This window comes from Cavia porcellus, unplaced genomic scaffold (genome assembly GCF_034190915.1).
Source record: "Cavia porcellus strain 051 isolate PalLab524CR breed Dunkin Hartley unplaced genomic scaffold, mCavPor4.1 scaffold_5, whole genome shotgun sequence".
Taxonomy (NCBI): Eukaryota; Metazoa; Chordata; class Mammalia; order Rodentia; family Caviidae; genus Cavia; species Cavia porcellus.
Genome location: NW_026947488.1, coordinates 24529325 through 24556767, shown reverse-complemented (window position 1 = coordinate 24556767; position 27443 = coordinate 24529325). Strand labels below are relative to the sequence as shown.

At 37.6% G+C, this 27443-nt stretch overlaps 1 protein-coding gene across 3 annotated transcripts in view; it reads right to left on the bottom strand.

The window, feature by feature from the left end:
- Rbl1 (RB transcriptional corepressor like 1) overlaps positions 1-27443 on the bottom strand; it is a 95300-nt gene that overhangs the window by 3569 nt on the left and 64288 nt on the right. Inside the window, exons 16-21 of one of the 3 annotated variants that reach the window (XM_063248382.1) lie at positions 26648-26856; positions 22399-22575; positions 18574-18645; positions 16516-16606; positions 9885-10033; positions 8240-8404 (exon numbers count right to left, since the gene is read on the bottom strand). In XM_063248382.1, coding sequence (XP_063104452.1) covers positions 8240-8404; positions 9885-10033; positions 16516-16606; positions 18574-18645; positions 22399-22575; positions 26648-26856 — 863 coding nt within the window. The other 2 variants (XM_063248383.1, XM_063248384.1) reach the window with 2 other exon arrangements.

Genomic DNA, 27443 nt, shown 5'->3' with positions numbered 1-27443 from the left:
TTCTAACAAGATGGAAAATATAGGAGAAATGGACAGATTCCTAGATACATATGAATTACCACAGCTGAATCAAAAATATAATCCTAAATAACCCATTATTAATAAGTGAAACTGAAGACTTAATTAAAAACCTATCAACAAAGAACAGCCCAGGCCCTCTTTCTTTTCTTTCTTTCTTTTTTATTTTTCGGTAAAGGTGCTTGAACTCACGACCTAGCACTTGCCAGGCAGGAACTTATGCCATTGAGCTAAATCCCCGGCCCCAAACACCACTATTTCTCAGCCTCTTTAATGAAATTGAAAGGGAAGCAATCCTTCCAAATTCATTCTGGGAAGCAAGCATTACTCTGATTCCAAAACCAGAGAAGGAGCCAACTAAGAAAGAGAATTACAGGCCAGTTTCCCTGATGAACAATGATGCAAACATCCTCAATAACATCCTGGCAAACAGACTGCAGCAAATTGTTGAAAAGACTGGGCTGGGGATTTAGCTCAGCGGCATAAGCGCCTGCCTTGCAAGCAGGCAGTCGTGAGTTCAATCCCTGGTACCGATAAAAAATGAAAAAGACAAAAAAAAAAAAAAAAAAGTTTAAAAAAGAAAAGACTGCACACCATGATCCAGTAGGATCCGCCCCTGGGATGCTGGGATGGGTTAACATAAGTAAATCCATAAATGTAATACACCATATTAACAGAGCCAAAGACAAAAATCACAGGATCATCTCAACAGATGCAGAAAAAGCTTTTGACAAGGTCCAGCACCCATTCATGATAAAAACCCTACAGAAAATTGGAATAGATTCTACTGGAATAGAAACAATTCTTTATCTCAATCTGATAAAAGCCATCTATGACCAACCAACAGTCAACATCATACTAAATGGACAAAAACTGAAAGCGTATACTCTGAAATCAAGAACATGACAAAGATGTCCACTGTCTCTACTCTTATTCAACAGTCCTGGAAACTTTAGCTGGAGCAATTAGACAACTTAGATGACCCCAAAAACTCCACAAAGACTTCTGAATTTCATAAGCAAATTCAGTAATGTAGCTGGTTACAAAGTCAACACTCAAAAATCAATAGCCTTTCTGTACACGAATAACAAATTCACTGAGAGAAATCAGGGGAACATACCTTTCACAATAGCTTCCAAAAAAGTGAAATATCTAGGAATCAATCTAACAAAGCATGTAAAAGACCTCTATATTGAAAACTACAGGGGCTGGAGGTTTAGCTCAGTGGCATAAGCGCCTGCCTTGCAAACAGGCAGTCGTGAGTTTGATCCCCGGTACCAATAAAAGGGAAAAAGAAAAAAGTCTGTAAGGCTGGCTGGTCCGAGTGCAGTGGTGTTTACAACTAATTGATCAAAACCAGTTACAGATTTCTTTGTTCCTTCTCCACTCCCACTGCTTCACTTGACTAGCCTAAAAAAAAAAAAAAAAAAAAAAAAAAAAAAAAAAAAAAAGAAAAATAAAAAAGAAAACTACAATACCCTGAAAAAGAAGACTGAAGAGGATATCAGAAAATGGAGAGCTATCCTGTGCTCTTGGGTAGGAAGAACCAATATAGTGAAAGCGGCCATACTTCCAAAACCGTAATACAGATTCAATGCAAACCCAACCGAACTTCCAATAGCATATCTCACAGAATTAGAGAAAACAACTGTAGAATTCATCTGGAACATGAAAAGACCTAAAATAATAAAGGCAATTCTAGGCAACAAAGGCAAGGCTGGAAGCATCACAATCCCTGACCTGAAGTTAAACTATAAAGCTACTATGATTTAACAACAACAACAACAACAAAAAGCATGGTACTGGTAAAAAAAAAAAGAAAAGAAAAGAAAAAGAAGAAAGAAAAAAAGGCCTGAAGATCAATGGAACAGATTGGAAGATGTAGAAAAAACTAGACATACTCAGCCACCTTATTGTTATTAATAATTTTTTTTTTATCGGTACCGGGGATCGAACTCACGACCGTCTGCTTGAAAGGCAGGTGTTTATGCCGCTGAGCTAAATCCCCAGCCCATCAGCCACCTTATTGTTGACAAACGTGCCAACCACATTCAGTGGAAGATAGCCTCTTTAATAAATGGTGCTGAAAAAACTGGTTCTGTACTTGCCAAAGATTAAAAATGGACCTAGCATCTTTCATTACACACTAAACTAAATTCAAAATGGGTCAAAGATCTAAACATTGAAACAGAAATATTAAATCTGCTAGAAGACAGGATACATAAAACTCTTGAAGACACTGGTATAGGCAAAGACTTCAGAAATAAAACCCTGATCTCACAGAACTATCACCAAGAATCAAAAACTGGAATCTCACCCTACTAAAAAGCTTTTACACAACAACAGAAACCACCAACCGAGTGAAGAGACAACCCACAACATGGGAGAAAATGTTTTCCAGACTTCCGGGAGAACATGGCGGACAGATAACAGCAACTACCGGAGGCTCTCTGAAAGACTCGGCTCAGAATCCAGGAATGGTGCGGACTAAGGAGACATAAGCAGGTGGAGATATGCTCTGCTGACTCAGGAACGAACTGGGCTGAGAGAAACCAACTTGGAATGCAGTCCTGGTGCTAAAACAGGAACAGAAAAGCCTCAGTGTGGAGGCTGAACCCCGCGCCATTGTAAGCCGCGATTTGGGTTTCCCGCCGCGCGGCGGCTGGCTGCCTCTACAGTGGCTCGGCAAGGAGAGAGACACACAGAAGCTCTGAGAACGGCAATCTGCGAATGGCAGGGAGGCGTGCACTGACTTGTGGTGAGGTGAGTGAGAGAAACTGACACTCTACCACAGTTTGACTCCAGCGGAGGACTTTCTGGGCCCGAGCAGTCCTGCGGGAGCAGGGCGCGGTGGCGACTCCAGCCACACATCCCCCTCTCGGGCGGGATTGGTGAAAAGTGCCTGGCCTGCATGACGCTGCCGGCGGACCTGGTAGGCTGTCCCAACCCAGATCCCAGAGCCTGACGGTGGCTGGGAGGGGAGACACGTAGGCTGCCTGGTCCGTAACTCCCTGGTGCGCAGCGGTGAGCGGGAACATCTAACCGGCGCAATTCGATCAGGCTGTGGCTGACGGGGAGAGAAGCTGGGCCTCTTATATAAGCTTGCATATATAAGGAACAGAGAATATGGGAAGAGGCAGCAACAAGAAAGACTCCTCGGCCCCCAATTCTGAGAAACAGGCAATAGCAGACACCGCACCAATACACATAAGGCGCCATATAGAGAGCCTCATAGACCAATTCAGGAATGAAGTTATCAACGACCTGAAGCTAGAAGTATGCAGAATAGTTAGAGAAATGCTAAGTACCACCCAAGAAAAAACAGGCGGTGGAATGGAAGAACAGAAAAAAAGGGGAGAATTGTTTGATGGAGAAAACAGAGAAAGCATAGAATACGTGAAGCAGGTTCAAAGAGACTACCAAGATACTAAGAAGTCTATCGAAGACTGGCATAACAGCTTGAAAGAAACTAAGGACAGACTATCTGAACTGGAGGGCAGACTTGTAATATGGGAGAATGAAATGAAAAACTTCTTAAAAATAACAAAGAAACAAACAGCAATAATACAAAGACAAGAAGATGATAAGAGGATCCATAACTTAAGGATTAAGAACATAAAAGAAGAAGTAGGGACACAAACAAGTGAACTACAAAAGCTACTCACAGAAATAATCCAGGAGAATTTTCCTAATTTAGCAAAAGGTAAAGATACTCAGATGTATGAGGCATACAGGACCCCAGCTACCTACAACCCAAACAGAGCAACACCCAGGCATATAATAATAAAAATTCCAGAAATTCAATACAAGAACAGAATATTAAAAGCTGTCAGAGACAAGAAACAGACCACTTACAAGGGAACACCCATCAGAATTACAGCAGATTTCTCTGCACAAACCATCAAATCACGAAGAGCGTGGGGGGAAATAATTCAAGCTTTGAAAGATAATAATCTCCAGCCAAGATTGAGATATCCTGCACAACTGTCCCTGGAAATTGATGGAAAAACAAGGTGCTTCCAGGATAAAGAGGAACTGGAGGAATTTGCAACCACCAATTCAACTCTACAGAGAGTATTGCAGGATATTCTAAAAAAAGAAAAATACAAAGAATCCAGAAATAATGGCAGAGAGGCCACAACGAATGGAGCAGAGAACAAAATGAAGAAGACAAACTGACAGCTACTGACAGAAAAAGAGCTCAACAGAAATGAGGCAGAGAAGATTGGATGATAGGAACAGCTATTTTGGAGAAAATGACATCTTAATAGGTAATACTGATTTAGTATCATCTTGTTTTGAAGTCTCATCTAGCTTTTGTCCTTCTGTCTCCAATGGTCTAAATAGGCTGTATCTTATTGGATTTTATTATGTACAATAGTATAAGCAAAAACCTTTTAAAGACAAGGAGATTATACAGAAACCATTGTTCATTTTCTGTTAGTCGATTCTAAATACTCTGTAATGCTGTCATTCTCTTGAATGGGTTTACATTGTTTTGATATACTTAATGCTACAGTATACGAAGTTGTACTCAAGGATTTCAAAGAAAGAGACAATATGGTAACTACTTTTAGGTTAGGATTATCTGGTGGTGAAACACTATTCTGCTTAAATGGTTATGTTTTGATCTGCGCTGTTTCGTTGTTATGCCCTCTTTTATCTCAATCTCCACTCCATTATTTACTTTTTTATCTTTATCCTTTTAATTAAAGGAAAAAAATAGCAGGATATATTATAGTAACCCACTTTGACTTTTCATTACCTTGATTTAAAGCCCTGTATTACTCTCACCATCTGGTTTTTAACTGATGTTCCCCTATTCTGTTTTGCTGGATAGTATCAGGTTCGAAAGTTTAGACATCAGCTGTGAAGATGAGATTCATTATGACGCCCATTCTTGTTGACTTTTATCTACTTTTGAAGACCTACAATGTCTCCAGTGTTTTGGTTTTGTCGGTTTTATTCTTTACTGTTTTGTTCAATTGTATTATAACTAACGATATAGGCAATTCTATTAGAGATAGCGGGAGGCATTATGGTAACCATTGTTGATCACCTTGTATTATGTTTTTACATTATCTATTATGTCCACCCTTTTGACTTGACCGATTCTGTTCTGTTATGTCACATTTGGTTTTACTCTCTTCCAAAAAAGTAATAAGAACCGTGGGAGCAATGAAATCCAAAATGTGTAATAGTCATGGTACAAAAGAGAGGAAAAGAAAGTGCTCCAAACTATATAACTGCATGTATATTTAAGTGTATAAGATAGAAAATGATATCACAGAGTTTTATTGGATCAATGAACAGAACTGTTTGCAGTATCATTGATGGAATGTCCACTTTACAAGCTTTAATTTTGTGACTTGAACAATTATTTCTAAGATGACAATATGTAATCCATTAACTAGTGATTTCCTACTGTTCATTTTTTTTTCTGTAAATCTGTATAACTTGTACCCTTTCCGTACTTTTTTTTTCTTTTCTCCTTAAATAAAATTAAAAAAAAAAAAAAAAAAAAAAAAGAAAATGTTTTCCAGCTGTTCCTCAGACAAAGGATTACTATGGAGAACACATAAAGAACTAAAAACAAAACAAAATAAAAAAATCAGTCCTCCCAGATTTAAAGACCCAGTCCAAAAATCACATCTGAGATGAATATACACTTCTCAGAAGAATACAAACAGCAAATAAATATGTGAAAAAATGTTCAATAGCACTGGTCATCTGAGAGACGCAAATTAAAACCACACTGAGATTTCACCTCACCCTGAAAAGATCGGCTAGTATCAAGAAATCAAGCAATAACAAATGCTGGAGGGGCCATGAGGAAAAAGGAAGTTTCTTCCACTGCTGGTGGGAATGCAGACTGGTGCAGCCAACTATAGAAATCAGTGTGGAGATTCTTTTTTCTTTTTTTGTTTTTTTCTCAGTACCAGGGATCAAACTCAGGACCGCCTGCTTGCAAGGCAGGTGCTTATGCCGCTGAGCTAAATCCCCAGCCCCTAGTGTGGAGATTCTTCAAAAAGCTAGGATTGGAGGTCCCATTCAATCCAACCATTCCCCTTCTGGATATCTTCCTAAAAGAATTAAAAACATCGTACCACAGTGATATACGTGTACCATGTTTAAAGCAGCACAGTTTATAATAGCCAGATCTTGGAAACAACCTAAACACCCATCAACTGAGGTATGGATTAAAGACGATGTGGTATTTTTTACTCAGGCATAAAGAAGGATAAATTGAACACTTTTATAGTTAAGTGGATGCAGCTTGAGAACATACTCATTAGTGAAATAAATACTACACGTGTGTAAATGTCGTATTGTTTCTTAGTGTGACAAGCTAAAAGAAAAAAGATGTATCTATGTATGCATATAGTTATACTACTGACTTCTCTGAGTTTACTGAAGAGAAAGATTTGGACAATTGAATTCAGATGTCATGTGTTCTGGGATTTGGGGATGACAGTGCGCAGCGTATGTATCATTGTTGCACCAATTGATGTGTTTTGAAATTTCTCGTCATATTTTTTTTTCTTTTTAACTTTGAATACAATGGATTTGGAAAAAAAAAAAAGATGGATTAATCTTATCTTAGTTGCTGTAGTTCCTAAATCAGAAGTAGCAGAAGCATTTAGGAACTTATAGAAACACAATTCTCAAACCTCAAGCTCTACTTTCTGAATCAAGACATTCTAGGAGGTGCCCGGGATTTAGCTCAGTGGCTTAAGTGCCTGCCTGGCAAGTGTGAGGTCACACACACACAAAGACACTCTAGGGCTGGGGAAGAATCCAGTATTTTTAGTGGTGGTACTGGGGATCAAATCCAGGGGCACTCTACTATTTAGCCACCTTAGGAACCCTGTTTATTTTATTTTGAGGTAGGGTTTCACTAAATTGCACAAGCCAGGCCCTCTCAAGTAATTGAGAAAAAAGGTATGTGCCACAGCGCCTGACATAATGCATGTTTCTTTGGGTCTTCCCAATGATTCTGATACTTCTATAAAGTCTGAGATCCTCTTCTTCAGAGTGATGCTTTTTAATGTCTTTACTAATTGTTGGGGATCCTGTTAAAATGCAGGATCATATTTAGCAGTGCTGGTATGAGGCCTGTGATTCCGTGTTTCTAACAATTTGTCAGGTAAGGCTGATGTACTTGTTTATAAACCACACTCTGAGTAGCAAGTTTTCAGCAGATCTGTGTAACATGTATCTTAACAAGTATAACTCATGAATGGTTTTATAAGTAACTGGTCCAATCTTTGATCCCATGAAACAATCTCTTCCACATATTCTTACAGGAAACTATTTTCTATGAGGAAGAAACACAGGTCTAAATCATAATCAATTTTCTTGCTCATGTATGTAAGAACACAATGGGCACCTATGGAACTCAGCAGCAAACTTAAGAGGTAGGGAGTGGCCACTGCATTCAGGGAAATTCTTCTAGTTCATACTGAAAGGGATTGCTGGCCCAGACTAGACACTATAACCAGAAAAAGACTCAGCTGGAATTAGGGAGCTCCTGCCTCCCCCGCCCCTAGAGATTTACCTGTAACTCTATACCCCCACCTTAGAAACCTACCTCTGGCGCCAAACTAAGACCAATGGGCTACCTGTACATCCCTAATGCCCCTTGGGGTCCACCCCAGACCAAGGCTACTTATGTGCCTCACTCCACGTGTTTGAGGGAGAGATCGCTGGCCCCAGGATGGAGATGCCACGCCCTGGGGGCCGGGGGTGTTTCTCCCTGCATTCCCGAAATAAAGGTTATTTATATTTTATACTTCTTATCTTTTTAGCCACCACCACCGGGCAGTCCTTCCCTCTCCCCCCTTCCTCAGACCTATCACATACCAATACCAATCCTGGCTTGTAGAGACTTAACAAACATACCTGCTTGACTCTTGATTACAGAAAACATGCTAAAACTAATAGTTTATATTTTATTAGTAACTTTAGAAAAAAAAGAAAGATTAATGATTATAAGTCAGTAGTCTAAAATTCAAATTTTTGGAAAGTCACTGAAAATCCAATTTGTAGTGTTATTTGAAAATCTGTATTATAATCCAGCTTGGTACTGGGAATTGAACTCAGGACCTCTCGCTTGCCAGGCAGGTGTTATGCCACTGAGCCATACCCATGATCTTATAATCCAGCTTTTAATACATATATGTACAAAACTCTTTTGGAGTAAAGTCTGTGTGCATCTTACCTTAGAAGGGCTGCCATTGAACTTGTACAACAGCGCGCTCCTTGGTGTGAGGCTAGACCCATTCTTGTGTGGGGAAACATAAATGGAATGCTGCTGGGAAATGCGGCGTGGTGAGCCTGTCTGTTGCTTAATATGTGGAAAAGGAGACAGTGGTGGAGCATCCATCTAAAAAAATCAAATTTTAAGATAAAAATTTTTGTTTTTGTTTTTTCATAATTTTATTTTGTCTTTTTCATTTTTATCGGTACCAGGGATCGATCTCATGACTGCCTGCTTGCAAGGCAGGCGCTTATGCCACTGAGCTAAATCCCCAGCCCCTGTTTTTGTTTTTTAAAAAAAATCCATCATATTTTTACTTTTATTGTATCTCCCACCTAGGAGTTAATTATATTGTAAGAACTTGTTTATGGTTGAAAAAAGCAAAGAATGAGCCATTATATGTTTTCAACAATTATTAACAGATAAACTAGAATTTATTTTCTTGGATTTCCTTTCCAGGAGATTTTTTAATTAGTAAAAATTCCAGGAAGTCACCAGAACACGATAGCCCTCATATGCATGCTTCAAAGTAGGATGTAGCTAAATGCTAAAATGGGAGCACAATACACAAGAGGCTACATGCTCAATCTCCAGCACCAAAAACAAAGTAGGAATAAAGAACAAGCAATGCGCTAACATTTACAATAAGAATTTCTCTACACACACACACACACACACACACACACACACACACACGTATACACACAGAGTAATGAAAGTAATGAAGAGAAAATAGAAACAGCCTGAAGGTTGACTTTGATATGAAACAAACATGTAAATAGAATAGTATTGAAATGCAAAAGATTTAGAAATAATTAGGGAAGGGATTTCATTTTACTTTAATATTCTCTATGACAGAAACAGCATAAGTGGAGAGGGTCCTTAACATCATCTTCATTTGAAGCTAATAAAATTATTTTCAACTGATAGTAAAGATATTCATAGCAAAGCACATGACACAGAAAGGTAAATTAATGGTGTAGGATAAATATGGCTTCTGAGGCTAGCTACAGACTATACTTCTTGAAAGTGACACAGACAGAAATGTAGACACACATACAGATACACACACATGGTTACAGGTTAGATGGATGTGGCTCTCAATAAAGCCTCTTTTATAGCTAAATTCTGGTTTCCTGGAAACTAGCTTACTCATAACATTTTCTCAGGTCTGCTACAATTGCCAAACTGCATAAAAATTTCTTAGTATTACCTCTATTACCTCTAGGGTTACTTTCTTTCTTTTTCTTTATATTGAAACCCCCACTCACTTATCTCATAATCTAATAAACAAAGCAAAAACAACAGAAATATACACAAAATTGCTGATATATATATGTTCTCATTTAGTTCTTCTCCATACAAATATATAATCCTAGCAATAAAATTACAGAATAAATAAAATTCCCATGACTTCCTATTTCTGTTGTATTATGACTAATCTCTAAGTTAGTAGTTAATCTCTAAGTTACTAATTAATTTCTAGTATGTATTCTCCTAGGTAAAGCACTAATGCAGCTTTAAATTATGAAACATTTATGTAGAAAAAAACATTCAAACTAATCAACTATGTAGATATAATAAAGTAGTAAAACTTAAAATGTACCATATGGTCCTGATTTGACAGGTCATATTTCAATGCAAATGACTTCACTCTTCCTACATATATTGTATTGTAAAATTTGATAAGGTCACCTCTTTCTTCTTTCACTGGCCCACTAGAACAGTCAGGTGTTTTTATGGTCTCTTCCAAGTCTGTTAAAAAGAATTCAGTGTTGTGGTAAGTGTACTTCAATAAGAACTTGGTATGTAAAAAAAAAAAATCACAAATCCTTAACAAAAACATTTTTAGAGTGAGTTCCGCAGCCCACTACATTGTGTAGAAATCAAATTGCAATCTAGAGAAATGCAAGCATGTGAACTGAACTTGATGCTGTTTTCCTTAGGTACCACTTCAGCAAGCTTGTTTTCCAACCAAAGCTTTTCAGCTCATTGTCATTGGTGACCCTTAAAGGGGTACTGTCCCTGGTTGGGGTGTAGCTAAGCTCCACAGTGTAGGTGGCAATGGCAAACTCTTGAGTTTCAGATAACAAAAGTGCCTGCAGGTATTCTTATTGGCTCTTTGAAAAAGGTGGAAAGACTAAAAGATAAATCAAGGAAAAAGCAGTAAGTTGTTTGTCTTTATCTTCCTGCAATAATGGTAAATGGCAGGTGTCCCAAGAGTCTTATATTCCTAAGCTGAGTATGGTCATACATGCTTGTAATCCCAGCACACCTGAGACTGAAGCATAAAGATTTCTGTGAGTTTGAGGCCAGCCCAGGATACACAGTGAGTTGTAGGCCAGCCAGAAATACAAGGAGAAACCCTGTCTTGAAAAACAACAAAACAAAACAAAATGTTATTTTCCTAGCCACAGCAGGAACCCTTGTGCTTAGTGTTTAGTTACTACTCTGACTTGTAAAATGACAGGTTGGATCCACAGATTCCTATTTATTTCTGTCATACTGGGATAGCTTCTAAATCTGGGCAGAGTTTCACTCCACTCTTTTTTGGGGAACAGTATTATAAACTATAATCTTTGTACATAAAAGAATCACCTGTTTAGGGAGGTAATAAAGTCACTATCAATTAAAATTCAGCATATGAAAAAACTTTCTCATTTCAACATGTTGTACTGCAAACATTGAGAACATGGGTGGACACATGCCTTCACCTTACAAAAAGCAGAAAACTCAAACATTGTACATGGGTTTAGTAGTTGTAGGGAAACTCCATAAACTATCAGTCTTAATTTGGATGTCTTTTTTCTCTCCATGATGCTAGGGATCAAGCTCAGGGCCTCATGTATCCTAGACAAATTATCTATGGGAAGCTATATCCCCCAATCTGGATCTTTCTTTCATCCTTGGTATTTTTGAAAGACCTTGAGAGAGGGGAATCAGTGTAGTTAATCAAGTTAAGGAAGTGCTGTATATTATACTGGAAAGTCAGAATGCATGTTATAATGAAGGCTCTGATGAGATGCCAGCCTTTTCCTGTGAGTTGGTGCGATTCACAGAGTGTAGGGGAAAAAGAACAAAAAGTCAATAAGAAGCAAGTCCTCCCTGTGAGCTGGCATCATGTGCAGCCCATTGGTGGGGAGGACCAGACAGCAACCTTTCCTGTGAGTCAGCACCATTCGTGGACTGTGGGGGAAGAGAACAAGAACTCAACAAGAAGCAAGCTCTCCCTGTGAGTTGGCACCATGAGTGTGCTGCTTGACGGAGAGCCAGATGCCAGCTCTTTCTAGTGCATGGACTGGGAGACAAGAAGTATTCCCCCACCCCCACCCCCTACCCCAGTAAGCAAAGAGCAGATCTCAAGAAACACAGGGTGTGATGGTAGCTATTGATGTAAAATACAACTTAACACTTTAGTGTTTAGTGTGCTTCCCTGACTTTGTAAGCCTAAAGCCAGTAGTTTGATCATTTATTCAGAGGGTAACAATATGGAACGCAGCATCTATAGGGGAATCTCCTTCTGAAGGTGGTAGCTACTGTTATTCCCTATCATCTTGTTTTAAAGTCCTGTATCATTCTCATTATTTTGTTGGGTTGGGTTTTATTCTGTTTTGTCTAGTTTGGTTTTATTATATCCAATGGCATGGGCAGCCATTTCAAAGATAACAAGATATATTATGGTAACCATTTTGGATTTACTATTATCTTGTTTTTAAGTCCTTTATTATGTTCATTGTTTTGCTTTTATTGGTTCTATTCTGTTCTGTTTTGTTTGATTTTTACTATGTCTGAGGATATGGGCAGCTATTTGGAAGACAACAAAGAGGCATTATGATAATCATTGTTGATTTCCTATTATCTTGTGTTGAAGTCCTATATCACACTGTTTTACTTTAATTGGCTTTATTCTGTCTTATTTTGCTTGGTTTTATTCTCTTTAAAAGAAATAAAGGGTTCTGAGAAATACTGAGGGTGGCTCATTTTAATGTCACAGTTTCCTCATTTGTGGGTGGGTATCAGAAATCAAACTCAGAATCTTATGCCTGCCATGTAGGTGTTGCGCCATTGAAATCCCTGACCCCATTTCCTCATTTTTATGCATAGTTTCTCTTTCTCTATCAGTTACACAGCACTACCATCCTGAGGAACACTATTTCAAAGCATGCTGGCTTAGTGCTATGGTTTGAGTGTACCCACCAAAACTCATTTTGAAGTATCATCTCTACTGTGAATTTTTTTTTTTGTCTTTTTCATTTTTATCGGTACCAGGGATCGAACTCACGACCGTCTGCTTGCAAGGCAGGTGGTTATGCCACTGAGCTAAATCCCCAGCCCCTCTACTGTGAAGTTTTAAGAGACCAGATCAGATAGGATCTTTAAGAAATCAATGGAAATTGAATACTGACTAAGTAGTACTAGAGGCCTGGGTTCAATCCTCAGCCAAAAAGAAAAGAAAGAAAAACAGAGGTGATCAGGTCATGAAGACTTGGTTGTCATGATGGGTTAGCCCACTCAAGGATTAATGAATGAATTGTTCTCAAGAGTAGGTCTGTTATCAAAGTCGGTTTGGGTATCTCGTGTATGTGCTGCTTTTGCTACATGATATCCTGTGCACTGCTTTAAGAATTTGCAGAATCCTCCACACCAAAAAGACCTTCATGAGAAGTGTGCTGTCAACCTTCAACTAATCTCAGGTATTCTGTTACAGCAACAGAAAATGGACTAAAATACTTGATAATAACTGTTTATATTAATCTCATCATATGAATCAACTACAATTATTTAACATCCATTTTGAATTAGATTTTTTTTTTTTTTTTGAGACAAGGTCTCCCTCTGTAGTCCAGGCTGGCCTTCCACTTACTATGTAGCCCAGGATGGCCTCAAAATGGCAGTGATTCTCCTGCCTCACCCTCCCACATACAGGGATTACAGATGGGTGCCACCATGCCTGGCAAGGATTAGAAATTTTTTAAAGTAGAGAATATAGTCTATATTTCTGTTATTCTAACTCCAGTTGTTAATATTTACCCAAAATAAGATGCTACATTTTGTTTAAACTAAAACATTAAAAGCTCTCTGAGACCCTGGATTCTAACTAAACATGATTTTTCTTAGCTATCTTTTCATTTCATAATAGATGTCTGTTCTCCTCTATGTACGAGAAAGATCTTTACCTTTCCAGTTCATCAAGAACCTTAACATTCTCAAAAGCAAAATCTCAGGGTGCCTAGTAATTATTTTATCACACATATTTTAAGACATGGAACTTAGGGAAGACTGGAAAAGAGAATGTGATCAAGCTTTGTGTGTGCATAGTGTTATTTCCCTCAGAAGGTAGGGAACTCTGCTTCCCTACACCTAATTTTTTTGTGTTTGTTTTTCTGAAAGTGCATTGCTACATAGATCAGGGTGGACTTGAACTCATGATGTATCCCAGGTTGGTCTCAACTCATGATGCTTCTTCTGCATCAGCCTCCCAAGTGCTAGAATTACAGATGTGTACCACCACACCCAGCTCAAGTGTGATATTTAAATAGCAATTATTTAATTTTATTTTTTGACTGACCAGACTGTAAATTTATTTAAAAAGGAAAAAACCACCTGCTTTGTGAGTAGCAAAACAATCCTCTGATGTTAGATACATTCCAGCTAAAGTTGTGAGCATACAAACATCATTGTTTTTTGTTGTTGTTGTTTTGGTTTTTTTTTCTTTTTTTTTTTTTATCAGTAACGGGAATCGAACTCACGACTGCCTGCTTGCAAGGCAGACACTTATGCCGCTGAGCTAAATCCCCATCCCTGAGCCCATCTCTTTTGAAGATACTTAAAATATCTGATCCAGATTCTAAGGGAACGTTTAACAGAAATTCTCTTTGAGCATCCACCAAGCTCTGAGGAACTGATCCCCACACAGTGTGGAAGAAGCCTGACCTCAGGCATGTAGCACCAGATCCCTCACAGCTTCCCTAAATAGTAATTATTTTATACCTAAGTATGAATTTGTTGATAGAACCAACAAATTTGGAAAGCTGTCCTTCCCAAAGAGGTGTTCTTTGATTTGTACAAGTTCACATCATAGCACCTAAGCTCTGGGAATTAGAACCTAACTTATGGTTTCCCTGAGACCATTATCACTAGATACTATGTCTGTTCCATGCCAGCACTACTGTGCATGATCTGTAAGACAGGCTTTTGTTTGCCTGTTAATAAATTAATAAATGTACGTATAGCTAAATTTGATCTTAATCCTTTAGGTTGTACAGTGAGTAGCTGACTCTGACTCATCTCATCTCAAATTTCTTTGGCAGTACATATCAAAAAGAAATTGTGGGGGCCAGGAATTTAGCTCAGTGGCATAAGCAACTGCCTGGCAAGTGTGAGATCATGAGTTCAATCCCTAGCACCAAAAAAAAAAAAAAAAAAAAGGAAAAGAAACTGTGCTCCTATTACTGTACCTTTTTGCTTACTTGTGCTTTCCTTTTTTTTTCAGACAGAGTCTAGTTTGAGATTACTTGTGCTTTCTAAACTTCATTGATTCCTATATTCCAGACACTTGCTGGAAGTTAGTTTCTCATACAGAAAACACAACAGGGAAGAGAAAGAGAATTTCCCAATTAAACTCTAATCCTTGATTTTTGTAGGATAAAAAAACCACCAAAGATAGGTAAAGAACATGCCTGAAAAACACAGAAAGGAATCTTTTGGTATTTTGTCCAGTTTACCATCTTATGTACTACTTATGGCTCAGAAATAATTTACTTACACAAAAAGCTTGTGGCCTATATAACCTTAAAGGAGTCAGTTTGTAAAAGATTATCAAAGAATCTTTCTAGTGGGTGAAATCTTGTAAGTTAGATCCCAGTAGAAGCTATAATGATCATGGATATTTGTGCAATTTAAAAGGGCTGTGGGTATAGCTCAGTGCTGTAGTATCTTCCTAGCATGCTTAAATTCTGGGTTTAATCCCTAGTACTTCTATAAAAAAAAAGCAAACAAAAAAATGGCCTTTGGGTCAGGGATTTAGCTCAGCAGCCTAAGCAGCTGCTTGGCAAGTGCAAGGTTGTGAGTTCAATCCCTAGAACCAGAAAAAAAAAAAAAAAAGGGCCTTGGACATGAATTTTCTCTAGGAATTTTTCCTAAGGATATAGATCTAAGAATAAACTATAATGGCAAAGTTGGGTTCAACTGGAAGCCTACATAGTGAGATTAAATAACTAAATATGGTACATACACATACATGTACACATATATACATATTAAATATATGAGATTAGAGTGTGGCTCAGTGATAGAGTGCTTGCTTAGCATGGATGAGATTCTGGCTTTGATTCCTACTGCCACAAGAAGTAACTGAAAAGAAAAGAAATGGGCAAATGAGGCATATGAATATTATTTGATTTTCCTTTATTTGAAAAAAAGATTATTATCTGAAGTTTTACCATGATTGTAACAATAGGGTCTGGACTGACATGTAATGGCAGAATCACCTGTATCAGTGGTAAGCCTTTTAGAGCTTGCAGTGATTAGCAAACAGCCTGCTGATGCACACATGCCATAGACTGATGACAACTGCCCTATATACTTATGAACAGGACATCTTTGTAATTGTCTCCTCACAGAGCTCACTGATAGCTATCTGTAATACAGATTTTTATATTTAATTAAATGTCTTATGTGCTTTATTAATATAAATGAGTAAACTAGTTCTATGGAAAGACCTGCCTCTTTTTATTTCAAACTTCTTTCTTTTTTAAAACATTTGAGCCAGGTGTGGTGGTCCATGCCTGTTATCTCAGTATCCCAGCTGTTGAGAGGCTGTGAAGAGGACTGGAAGTTCAAGTCCTATTTGAGTAACTTAGTGTGACCCTGCCTCAAAAAGGAGTAAGGATATAGCTCAAGGCCCTGGTTTAACTTACAGTACTCAAACAAAACACTTTTTAAAAACCCCACATGTAGAGCCAGGCATGGTGGTGCATGCCTATAATCCCAGCACTTAGGAGGCTGAGGCAGGAGGATTATTGCAAGTTCAAGACCAGACTGGGCTACAAAGTGAGCTCAACGTCAGCCTGAACTGCATAGTGAGACCCTGCGTCAAAAAGACAAACAAAAACATAAAACCAAAAAACCCACATGCATACTGTCTAACCCGCCTACCTCACAATTCTGTTTCCTGATATGCTGTATTATGTAATCAAAAGTACACTATACATAACACGTTAAATTGAGTCACTTACCACCATCTGTCATTTCAAAATCACCACTTATCTCATTATTATATGTCACAATTTCTCTTGGAATACTTTTCAAAAGAACACTTCTATATACCTATAGGTTAAAGAGGGAAAAAAAGGATTGTTGAGCCATAAAGAGGCAGAAGTTATGCAAAATCAAGCTAATTAAAAACGTATGTCATATGAGTGATAAGGGTAAAATCCTAGTGTTGGAATAGGGAACACTAGGAAGAGCCTATTACTTAAAATGTCACTTAGTTTACTAAAAAGAATGACTGAAAAAGAATGACTGATGAGCAGGTAGTACCAAACTAAGGCAACCTCAAAGACTTGAATTCAGTCCTCCTCTTAATTTCTTACATAAGAATAATTTGGTCTCATTGGGCTGGTCCTACCCCATTACCATTTACTTTTTGGGATCATATGAAAACATTTTCCCCTCTCTGCCCCTAAACTCTTTCCAACTGCCACAATACCTACAAAAGCATGATCCATTCTACTTCATCATATAGGTTACTGGTATTGAGAGGATATTTAGGAAGGAGTGGCTTGTCCCAGGTTTGATTGATACTGATGTCACCTTAATGGTCTTTAGAGACAGTATGGACCTCTCTAGACTCTGATCCTGAAGGATTTTCCCTGAGGAAGTCCAGAAACTCTTACTGTGTCACAGGATATTTTGTTTGTTTGTTTGTTTGTTTTGTTACAGGATTTCAAAATGCCTCAATTTTCTCTCCAAATGTCTCTATTCTGCTCATTATTGGTACATTTTGGGGATTAAAGAAAGAAGTCAATCTATTTTGGGGCTGTCTTAGGAGGAGATTTGACTACTTGTCCTACGTCTGATATCTGTCTATGACATCCAGAGACACAGAAGAGGTCATTATACTCCCTAAGAGCAGAGCAACAAGGTTCTGAAGTGGTCAAAGCTTTAAGGCAACCTGTTCATATCCTTCAGCTCCAACACTAACAATGCAAAGGAAATATTTATTAAATGCTTACTATGAGCCAGAATATTATGCCAATATTTTACATTTCCATGACAAGATTCTCACCTCAGCTATTATAACAAGTTGTCAGAGAAGGAATTGATCCCCACCTGGAAATCAGCACCATATGCAGGCTGCTCCTGAAGTGGGGATAGCCACACTCAAGCCTCTCTCTGTAAGTCAGCGCATTTGTGGACTGCTGGGGGAGAGAACCAGGCCACACCAGGAGGTGATCCCAGCCTGAAAACCATTATTGTTTTCTTGGGTTGGGCTTTATCTTCTTTTATTTTGTTTGATTATGTTAAATCTGATGGCATGAGCAGTTACTTAAAAGTTAGCAAGATATATTATGGTAGCCATTTTGGATTTACTCTTAGTTTATTTTGAAGTCCTTTATTTCATTCACTGTTTTGTTTTTATTGTTTCTGCTCTATTCTGTTCTGTTTGAAATTTACTATGTCTGAAGGTATCTGTAGCTATTTTGAATACAAAAGGCATTATGGTAACTTGTTGATTTTGTAAAGTTTTGAAGTCCTGTATCACTTATACTAGTTTATTTTGATTGGTTTTATTGTTTTATTTTCCTTGGTTTTATCCTCTTTAAAAAAAAAATCAGAGACATTTAACATCTATATAAAGATGCAAACATTAAGACTTTTCAGATAGCACAAGATACTGTAGTAAAGTGCATAAATTCTCAAATTTCATTGGATTTAAATATCATCAGAAGATTAACTTTCATACAATTAAAGAACATTACTATTGTACATACCTTTCACTATATTTTCTAGTAAAATTATCTTCTTTCAGCAAATAAACACATAGAATGGTGGAACTTATGAGTGTATGCAGGAATATGGGTGAATCAGAATCAGGCAGATTTCTGGCTTTCATGTGAAACCATCCTTTAATGAACTATCTCTTGAGTTTAATGGTAGCCATTAAACTAGAAAAGTACAGTAAAGTTAAAAGGTATAAAGATAGTTTACTTTTTGTTCTACTGACAATCACTTGTCAGTAGAGAAATAGTACAAATCTATTTCTGGACAGTAGGAGAAACATTGTAACTCACATGACTATTAGCTTGGGGCTGATTCCTGTAACTTTTCATTATTTCTTGAAAAGTTCTTTCTTCTTTTGTTACCTAAGGAAAATAAAAACTACATTTATCAAATGTAGTTTGAAAGAAAAATGGCTCTGAACAAAAACTTCAATTATAGAATGGCACTGAGAGTAGCCTTGCAGAAAGCCATTTAACCCAGGCCAGCCCATAACTAAAAACCACTAACATTTATGATTTTTACTACTTTTAAAATTAAAGCTTTGTAGCCTGTAGAGCCTCAGTTTCATTAATCAAAAAGGAATGAAATTGCTATGGTAAATTCTACTGAAAATGTATTTCTGTTTAAAAAGAATGATAAAAAAAGGAATGCTAGAAGAAAACTCAGACCTGCTGAATCTCCTGCAGTCTCCAGTTTTGTTAGTTTTAAGTACTTATTTAAAATAAAATTAACCACGTACTGAAGGACAATATCTTGCAGTGATTCACAGTACAAGTAAGAGATTTTTATAGGAATAGGTTTTTAACATTTCAGGAGAAGCTATAGGATTTCTACTATTAGACAAAAGTCATAACTGTAGTCCAAAGAAAGTAAATGGATTACTGATCCAAAAGGAATTTTTTGTTTTGTCTGTTACAAAGTTCAGTTAAATTACTCCTGTTTCTGCTTCTCCGTCCATTAGCACTAAACCCATTCTCAAAAAGATGAGCTGGAAATGCGAAAAACCTCAACTCTGACAATTTTCTGGAACACAAATGATTAATTAATAACATGTATTAAGACCTAGTTTGTACAGAGATTATTTTTTTATTGTATTTTTTTGTCTTTTTGAGACAGGGTCTCACTATGTAGTTCAGGCTGACCTTGGGTTCACTGTGTAGCCCAGGATGGTCTCGAACTTGCAACAATCCTTGTGCCTCAGCCTCCCAAGTGCTGGGATTACAGGAGTGTGCCACCACGCCAGGTAGATGTTTTTATTTTTTAAAATTAATTTTATTGGTATACTTCCAATAAACATAATGATCACATTCACTGTAGGAAATCTGTACCTGTACATATTTAGATTCTTCTTTTGTTCCCCATTCCGCTTCACTCTCTTCAACCTTTTTTCTCTTCCTTATTCACAAAACCTTTGTTTCCATTTTTAACTTTTATGCATAGAAATTTTTAAAGAGGCATCACAGAAGAGGGGTTATAAGGAATCTGAAAACATGTACTTTGCCTCAAAAAGTTAAAATCAGGTTTAGAACTGTATGGTTTGGGAGTGGTGGTGCATGTCTATAATCCTAGCATGCTAGAGACAGAGGTAGGAAGATCACTGCAATTCTGAAGCCAGCCTTGACTACATAATGAGACCCTGTATTGAAAAGAAAAACAAAAAAGCAAACAAAAACTGTATGGACAGGGGGCTGGGGATTTAGCTCAGCGGCATAAGCACCTGCCTTGCAAGCAGGCAGTCGTGAGTTCGATCCCTGGTACAGATAAAAAGGAAAAAGACAAAAACAACAACAACAACAACAAAAAACTGTATGGATCTATTAGGACTGCCAATTAGGCTAATAACAGTAAGGCAAAAATTGCAAATGGCTGGGTGTCGTGGCACATGTCTGTTGTAATCCCTGCACTTGGGAGAATGAGGCAGGCAGATTACTGCAAAACTGAGGCCAGCCTGGGCTACAAAATGAGTTCAAGACCAGCCTGAACTGCATAGTCAATTCTGTCTTGAAAAGACAACAAAGAAAATCAAAAACAAAAGTTGCAAATGATTTCTTCAGGTGTATCAGAGTTTTTTAAATAGGCAAAATATGCTACCTTATCACTTACAACATGGTATAGCAACTGAAAATAAGATTTTTGAGGCAGCACAATAAATCATTGGAAGGCAATACAGGACAGAAGTTCTTATACCACAGGCCTGGGGATTTAGTTCAGCGGCATAAGCACCTGCCTTGCAAGCAGGCGGTCGTGAGTTTGATCCCCGGTACCAATAAAAAAAAAAAGAAGAAAAAGTTCTTATACCAGATGAGTGAGGAGATCTTAAGTTATCGTTTATTATTATTATTTTTTGGTCATTTGTTATTTTAACTTTGGTCAAATTACTTTCCATTCTGGGGTTCAGTTATTTACCTAACTGTCGATGTCCGCTCCCGGCCGGCAGGAAGGACACACGACAAAGTCTGGTAGTGGACAACCTTTTCTTTTTATTTTCCTTCTCCGTACAGCCTGCCCTGGGTTCTCCCAGCTGAAGCCTCCTTTGGTCCGCTCCCCGCGGCTCCTTTTGTGCTTCAGCCTGCCCCAAAGCCTCTACCGGTCCGCTCTCCGCGGCTCCTTTTGGGCTTCTACTTCCGGGCTTCTACCTGGCTTCTACTTCCGCCCAGGGGTGGCACCGGTATATATACGGGTACAGTGTCCAATCATGTTAAAGTAAGCAAGGCAAGCTGATTGGCTAACATCATCAGTTGCCAGGCAGACTATATTGTTGAGCGGGTTGTTTACGCGGTAAGCAGGAAACTAACATATTCGATGGGAGGGGTAATCTACCTCAGGCCTCACTCTTTACTACAGGCCTCACGTCCGCCAAGTGAGGCGACCGGGCTCGGGGCTGCGGCTCCCAACACCTAACATGTAAAGATCATTCTACTTTAAGTTATTGTTATGGTTTATGTTTAGATGTCCCCTTAAAGCCTCATGAGGCTAAAGGGCTTTTTTCAGAGGTAGCGGAGTGTGTGATGCTGGGATTAAAGGCATCTGATTAGTAAATCAGTCCACTGACTGGCTTGGTACAGTTTTGGCTAGGATAAGCGTGTGAGTGCTATATCTGCCCTATGATGGGTAGCCTACATACAATATAAGGGACAGAAAGGCTTGTCTTCCTTTCCTGTTTCTTTGGCTCCGTTCCACTACACCATTAATGGTTGCCCCGCTGCTAAGCCACTCTGTCTTGGAGCCAGTGTATTATGGATTAAAACTTTTACAAATTGGGGGTGGGGATTTAGCTCAGCGGGATAAGCACCTGCCTTGCAAGCAGGCGGTCATGAGTTCAATCCCCGGTACTGACCAAAAAAAAAACTTTTACAAATTGTGAGCTAAACAAACCTTTGCTCTTTAACTTTGGGTGCCAGGTACTTATTTTGTCTCAGTAATGAGAAAAGTAAGACGATTACCATATCAGATGTCATGGAGTAGGGGTAGAAATGTTATTATTCACATTTATCAACTCATTTATGACCAATGCATTTTCTTTTTTTTTTTTTGAAACAGGGTTTCCCTATGCAGTTTAGGCTAGACTTAAACTCACTTTTGTCCCAGGCTAGCATCAAACTTGTGGCACTCTCCCTACCTCAGCTTCCTGAGTTGCAGGGATTATAGGAAGGCACCACCATGTCCAGCAACCAACATATTCTTATTTTTATTTATTTTTTGTCTTTTTCACTTTTATTGGTACCGGGTATCGAACTCACGACCGCCTGCTCACAAGGCAGGTGCTTATGCCGCTGAGCTAAATCCCCAGCCTTAACCAACTTATTCTTAAGAAATGGGAAAACTTAGGCTGGGGATTAGCTCAGTGGTATAAGCACCTGCCTGCCAAGCACAAGGTCATGAATTCGATCTCGAGTACCAATAAGAAAAAAAAAATTCTTAATTAAGAAATGGAAAAGCTGATTATGAAGCTAATGGAAAAGTACAGGGAACACCGAAGTTTGAAATTATTACTTAATGATGGTAGACACTATTGACTTGCTACACTAAAGGAAAACTAAGGATCAAGTTCAATAGATTTTGATTTGCTGCTTCAAATAAGGTAACTAAAGCAAAGACTTCTCCCATTACATTACCTTTGCCATAATGTAAAAGGCACAAAGGAGGAGCTGATCCAAATGTCTGTTTTTCATTAAATCAGGGCAGTGAACTAAAGTGAATTCAAAACATGTCCATATCTTCCTTCGTAAATCATTTGAAACATCCAGTTTTAAACATAAATCACGTAAGCGTACACTTGCCAAATGATAGACCTGAGGTATAAAACAACATGTTGATATGAAAACATAAAGTAAATAATCTCTCAAATTTATGTCTTATCATGAACATGGAGTTTCTGATCTGGATTAAAAATTACTTAGGTTGTCGATATATTAAATTACTTAAAATTTCTGTTTTATAGCACTAGTTTACTGCTATAGCAAAAGAATATAAACCAAACAAAATGCTCACCAGAAAACTAATTTAAGCTAGAGATTTAGCTCAGTGGCTTAAGTGTCTACCTGGCAAGTGTGAGGTCGTGAATCTGATCCCTGGTACCAAAAAAAAAAAAAAAAAAAAAGAAAAAAGAAAAAGAAAACCAATTTAAGGGCTTGTACTCAGCAATACAAGCGTCTTCTTGGCAAGTGCAAGGTCCTCAATTAGATCCCCAGGACCAAAAAAGCAATTTAAGGGCTGAGAATACAACTCAGCAGCACAGGGCCTGTCTGGCAAGGGTGAGGTCCTGAGTTCCATTTCTGGTACCAAAGGAAAAAAAGAAAAGAAAAGAAAAGAAAGAAAATCAATTTAAAAGCATTTTAAGTGAGGTGCAGTTTTATTCATTCATTCATTTATTTATTTTATTACTTTCCCTTGTTGTTGGTTCTTTTTTTTTAAATCGGTACTGGGGACCGAATTTTTTAAGGAAAATATATTTATTTTATTTTATTTTACTTTTGTCTTTTTTGAGATAGGGTCTCTATGCAGTTCTGGCTGGCCTTGATCTCACTTTGTAGCCTATGCTGGTCTCAAACTTGCAGTGATCCTCCTGCTTCAGCTGTCTGATCGCTGGGATTACAGGAATGAGCCACCACGCCTGGCTCCCTTGTTGTTGTTTAAGAACATTAGAGTAAATTCAGTTCAATGTCCTGAGACTATATATACAGTCTTTATATGAGTTGAAACTAATGCATATTTAAAATAGATCAATAGACACAGAATGCAGAAGGAGTTAATAGAAAGAGGGAATGAGGAAAAACTTCTGTATTAGGGGTTTTTTACTTTGTTTTTTGGTATTAAGAATCAAACTCAGAATCTTATACTTGCTAGGCAGGCACTTATGCTGCTGAGCTATATCCCTGTCCCTTTTTAATGTTTTTGATTTTTTTTTTTTTTGTACCAAACTAATGACCCACACTTGCCAGGCAGGCACTGTGCCACTGAGCTATATCCCTAGCACTAATTTTTAAAACGGTTTTTTAACAGTTTAACTTTATCCATGAAAAACAGGACATACTTGTCCCACACTGAACTCCATTCTAATCAACATATTATAATGGATTTCCAGTAAATTCTAGGACATTCTTAACTACTTAATTGCATCTTGGCAGGAAATATAAATTAGATCTAAAAATGGAATCTTATGACATGAGCTCAGGTTCAAAAGTAACTCACCAAGATCAGAATGTTCTCTTTTTTTTTTGGTATCAGGGATAAAACTTACAACCTCATGCTTGCTGGGGCTGTGCTTATGCAGCTGAGCTAAACCCCCAGCCTGATCATAATGTTCTATGTAGAGGTCATATACATTCATTAAAAGGCTATAAGTGCATTATCTGATACTAGAGCCAGATAAAGAAAAACAATTATACACTATTAACTCTTATGACATGGGTACAGAAATCCTCAAATACTAGCAAATCAAATTCAAGAATATGGTAAGAGGATTATACATGACCAAACAGGATTTATTCCTGGAAGACTGGAATAACTTGACTTAAGAAAAATCAATCTGTATAACACTCATTAAAAGAATAAAAGGAAAAAAAAAATCTATTTATCTATCTATCTATTTCAAGGGAAATAGAAGAAAGATTTCACAAAATTAAAATAATCTTTTTAATGGCTAAAAACACTCAATATGTTTTTTAAAGAAGGAAACTACAGGGGCTGGGGATTTAGCTCAGTGGCATAAGTGCCTGCCTTGCAAGCAGACAGTCTTGAGTTTGATTCCTAGTACCGATAAAAACGAAAAAAACAAAAAAACAAAAAACAAAAAAAAGAAGGAAACTACCTTAACATAATAAAAGGGTATACAGGAAAAATCCACAGCTAACATTATATTCAAAATGAAAGGACGGGTGTGGTGGCATATACCTGTAACCCAAGCACTTGGGTGGGGGTAAGGGGTTGAGACAGGAAGATCACTGAAATTCAAGACCAGCCTGGGCTATAAAGTGAGCTCAGGCCAGCCTAAACTGCATAATGAGACTCTGTCTCAAAAAAAGGCAAACAAGGGGCTGGGGGTTTAGCTCAGCAGCATAAGCGCCTGCCTTGCAAGCAGGCAGTCGTGAGTTCGATCCCTGGTACTGATTAAAAAAAAAAAAAAAATTACATAAAAAAAAGGCAAACAAACAAGATAGATTGAAAGCCCTTCTATTAAGATAAGGAGTAATATAAGTAGTATAAGTAATACATTTAACATAGTATTGGAAGTCCTAGCCTGAGCAATTAAGCAAGAAAAAGAAATAAAAGACATCCAAATTGGGGGGGGGGAGTAAAAATCTCTGTTTCCAGATGACAAGATTTTCTGTGTAGAAAATTAAAAAAAACCAAAATTCTGGAATATATAAAACTTGCAGAGCTAAAATTCAGTAAAGCTGCAGAATAGAAAATCAATACTTAGTGCCAAAAATATAGGTCAACAGCACAGCACCAGCCTGGCAAGAATAGTCTTGAATTCAATTTCTGGCACAAAAATAAATAAATAAATAAATTTTAAAAAAAGAAAAGATCAATAGTCAAAATACTTATGTTGGGCATAGTAGTAGATAATCAGGAGTGAATAATCCTCACTACTCAGGAGGCTGAGACAGAAAACTGAAAGTTTGATGCCAGGATGGGCAATTTAGCAGGATACTGTTTCAAAAAGAGAAAGGGTTGGGGTTGGTGATCTAACTCAGTGGTACAGCACTTGCCTAGCATGCAGGAGATACTGGGCACAAGCCTAACAACTCTCTTATCCCAGACAAATTAACTTTGTTAAAATTCAAAACTTTTACATGTCAAAAGCCATCGTGAGCAAAGTAAAAAGATAACTCACAAAATGGGAAAAAAACCTGAAAATCTTGTATCTGGTGAGAGATTAATTTGTAGAATAAAGAACTCCTACAACTCTACAAAAACCCAATTTAAAAATGGGCAAAATACTTCAATAGACATTTTTTGCAAAGATATACAGATAACCAACAGGTCATGAAAAGATGCTTACCATCAGTGATCATCAGGGAAATGAAAATCTAAACCTGAGGTAAAAGAATTGAAAACGGGAACTTGTACAGCATCAGTATTTACTTACACATGGTACACCTCCCCGTTTGTACTGTTGGGGTTCAAATCCAGGCTTTAAGCATGCTAGGCAAATCTCTTATACCTAGCCATATCCCCAATTCTCATATGAGAGATATAGTCCAGAAAATTCATAGAAAAAAATGGAATGGTGGTTGCCAGGGGTTGGGGAAAGGAAGAAATGGAGGATTACTATCCACTAAGTAAAAAATTTCAATGTGGGAAGACTACAAAGTTCCAGAGATGAGTGGTGGTAATAGTTGTACCAAAATGTGGATACTTTTAACTCTAAATTGTACATTTAAAAATGGTTAAAATGAGCCAGCATAGTAGTACATATCTGTAATCCCAATTACTCACAAGGTAAAGGCAGGAGGATTAAAAGTCTGAGGGTAGGGGCTGTGGGTTTAGCTTCGTGGCATAAAGGCCTGCCTGGCAAGCACAAAGTCATGAGTTTGATACCTGGTACCAAAAATAAATAAATAAATAAATAGAGTCTGAGTTTTGGCTGGACAACTTAGTGAGATCCTGTCTCAAAACTGAAAAATAAAAAAGAGATGGGGTTTAACTCAGTGGCAGAGTGTTTCCCTAATATGTTTAATCTCAAGAACTATAAGACAAACAAACAAAAATGGTTAACATGGTAAATTTTGTTATACTTTTTATGCAATACACGAACTAAACTAAAATTAAAGGAGAAAGAAAAAGGCCAAAGCAGCTCTCTGTTAATTTTTCTTGTGGCGATTAAGACTTCTTTTCAGATATTAAAGATATACATACCTTTCTGTAAAATAGTGCTAAGGACCCAGTTCTCTTTGGTTTTATTCCAGTCAGATGAATCTCTTGTGCTTTAGACAAACAGGTTTGTTTTGGAGAAGCACCAATTAATGACTGTGCAGTGAGTGATATGGGACTGTCAATTTTGGATTCCTGAGTTGTATTCATGGCAATAGGAATCAGTGTGATCTCCCCAGCATCATTCGCAACACCTAAATGTACAAGGAAGATTTCTTAGTTACAGAAAGAGTTGCATGTGTTCCAGGGAAGTTTTTAATTATATATATTTTATCAACTATATATATATATATATATCACTGTGCCTGGCATAGGCATATGTTAGGAAAGAAGAGGAAGATTACAAAATAGGAACTCTCAATTAGGGTTGAATGCTTGTTTTCTACTACTTTCCTAAAACAAGAATAGTCTTTTTTGTTTTGATAAATTTATAATTAATTTGATTTTAACAAAAAGAAAATTTTGTTCTCTATTTTGTATGAGCTTATGGTGTTTTTTGCTTTAATTTTATTTTTATTTCTTTATTTTTGAGACAGGGTTTCATTATGCAGCTGAGCTGCCTTTGAGCTCATTTTGTAGCCGAGGCTAGTTTCGAACTTGCAATGATCCTCCTGCCTCAGCCCCCGAAGTGCTGGGATTACAGGTGTGCCACCATGCCCGACTTACACTTCATTTTTAAAGAAGCATTTTGTTCTGTTTTGAGCACTTAAAGGTATTTTTAATACCTTTTAAAACACAAAATTCTTGTTTAGTTCCCTCATTTGTAAAATTCAGATAACAA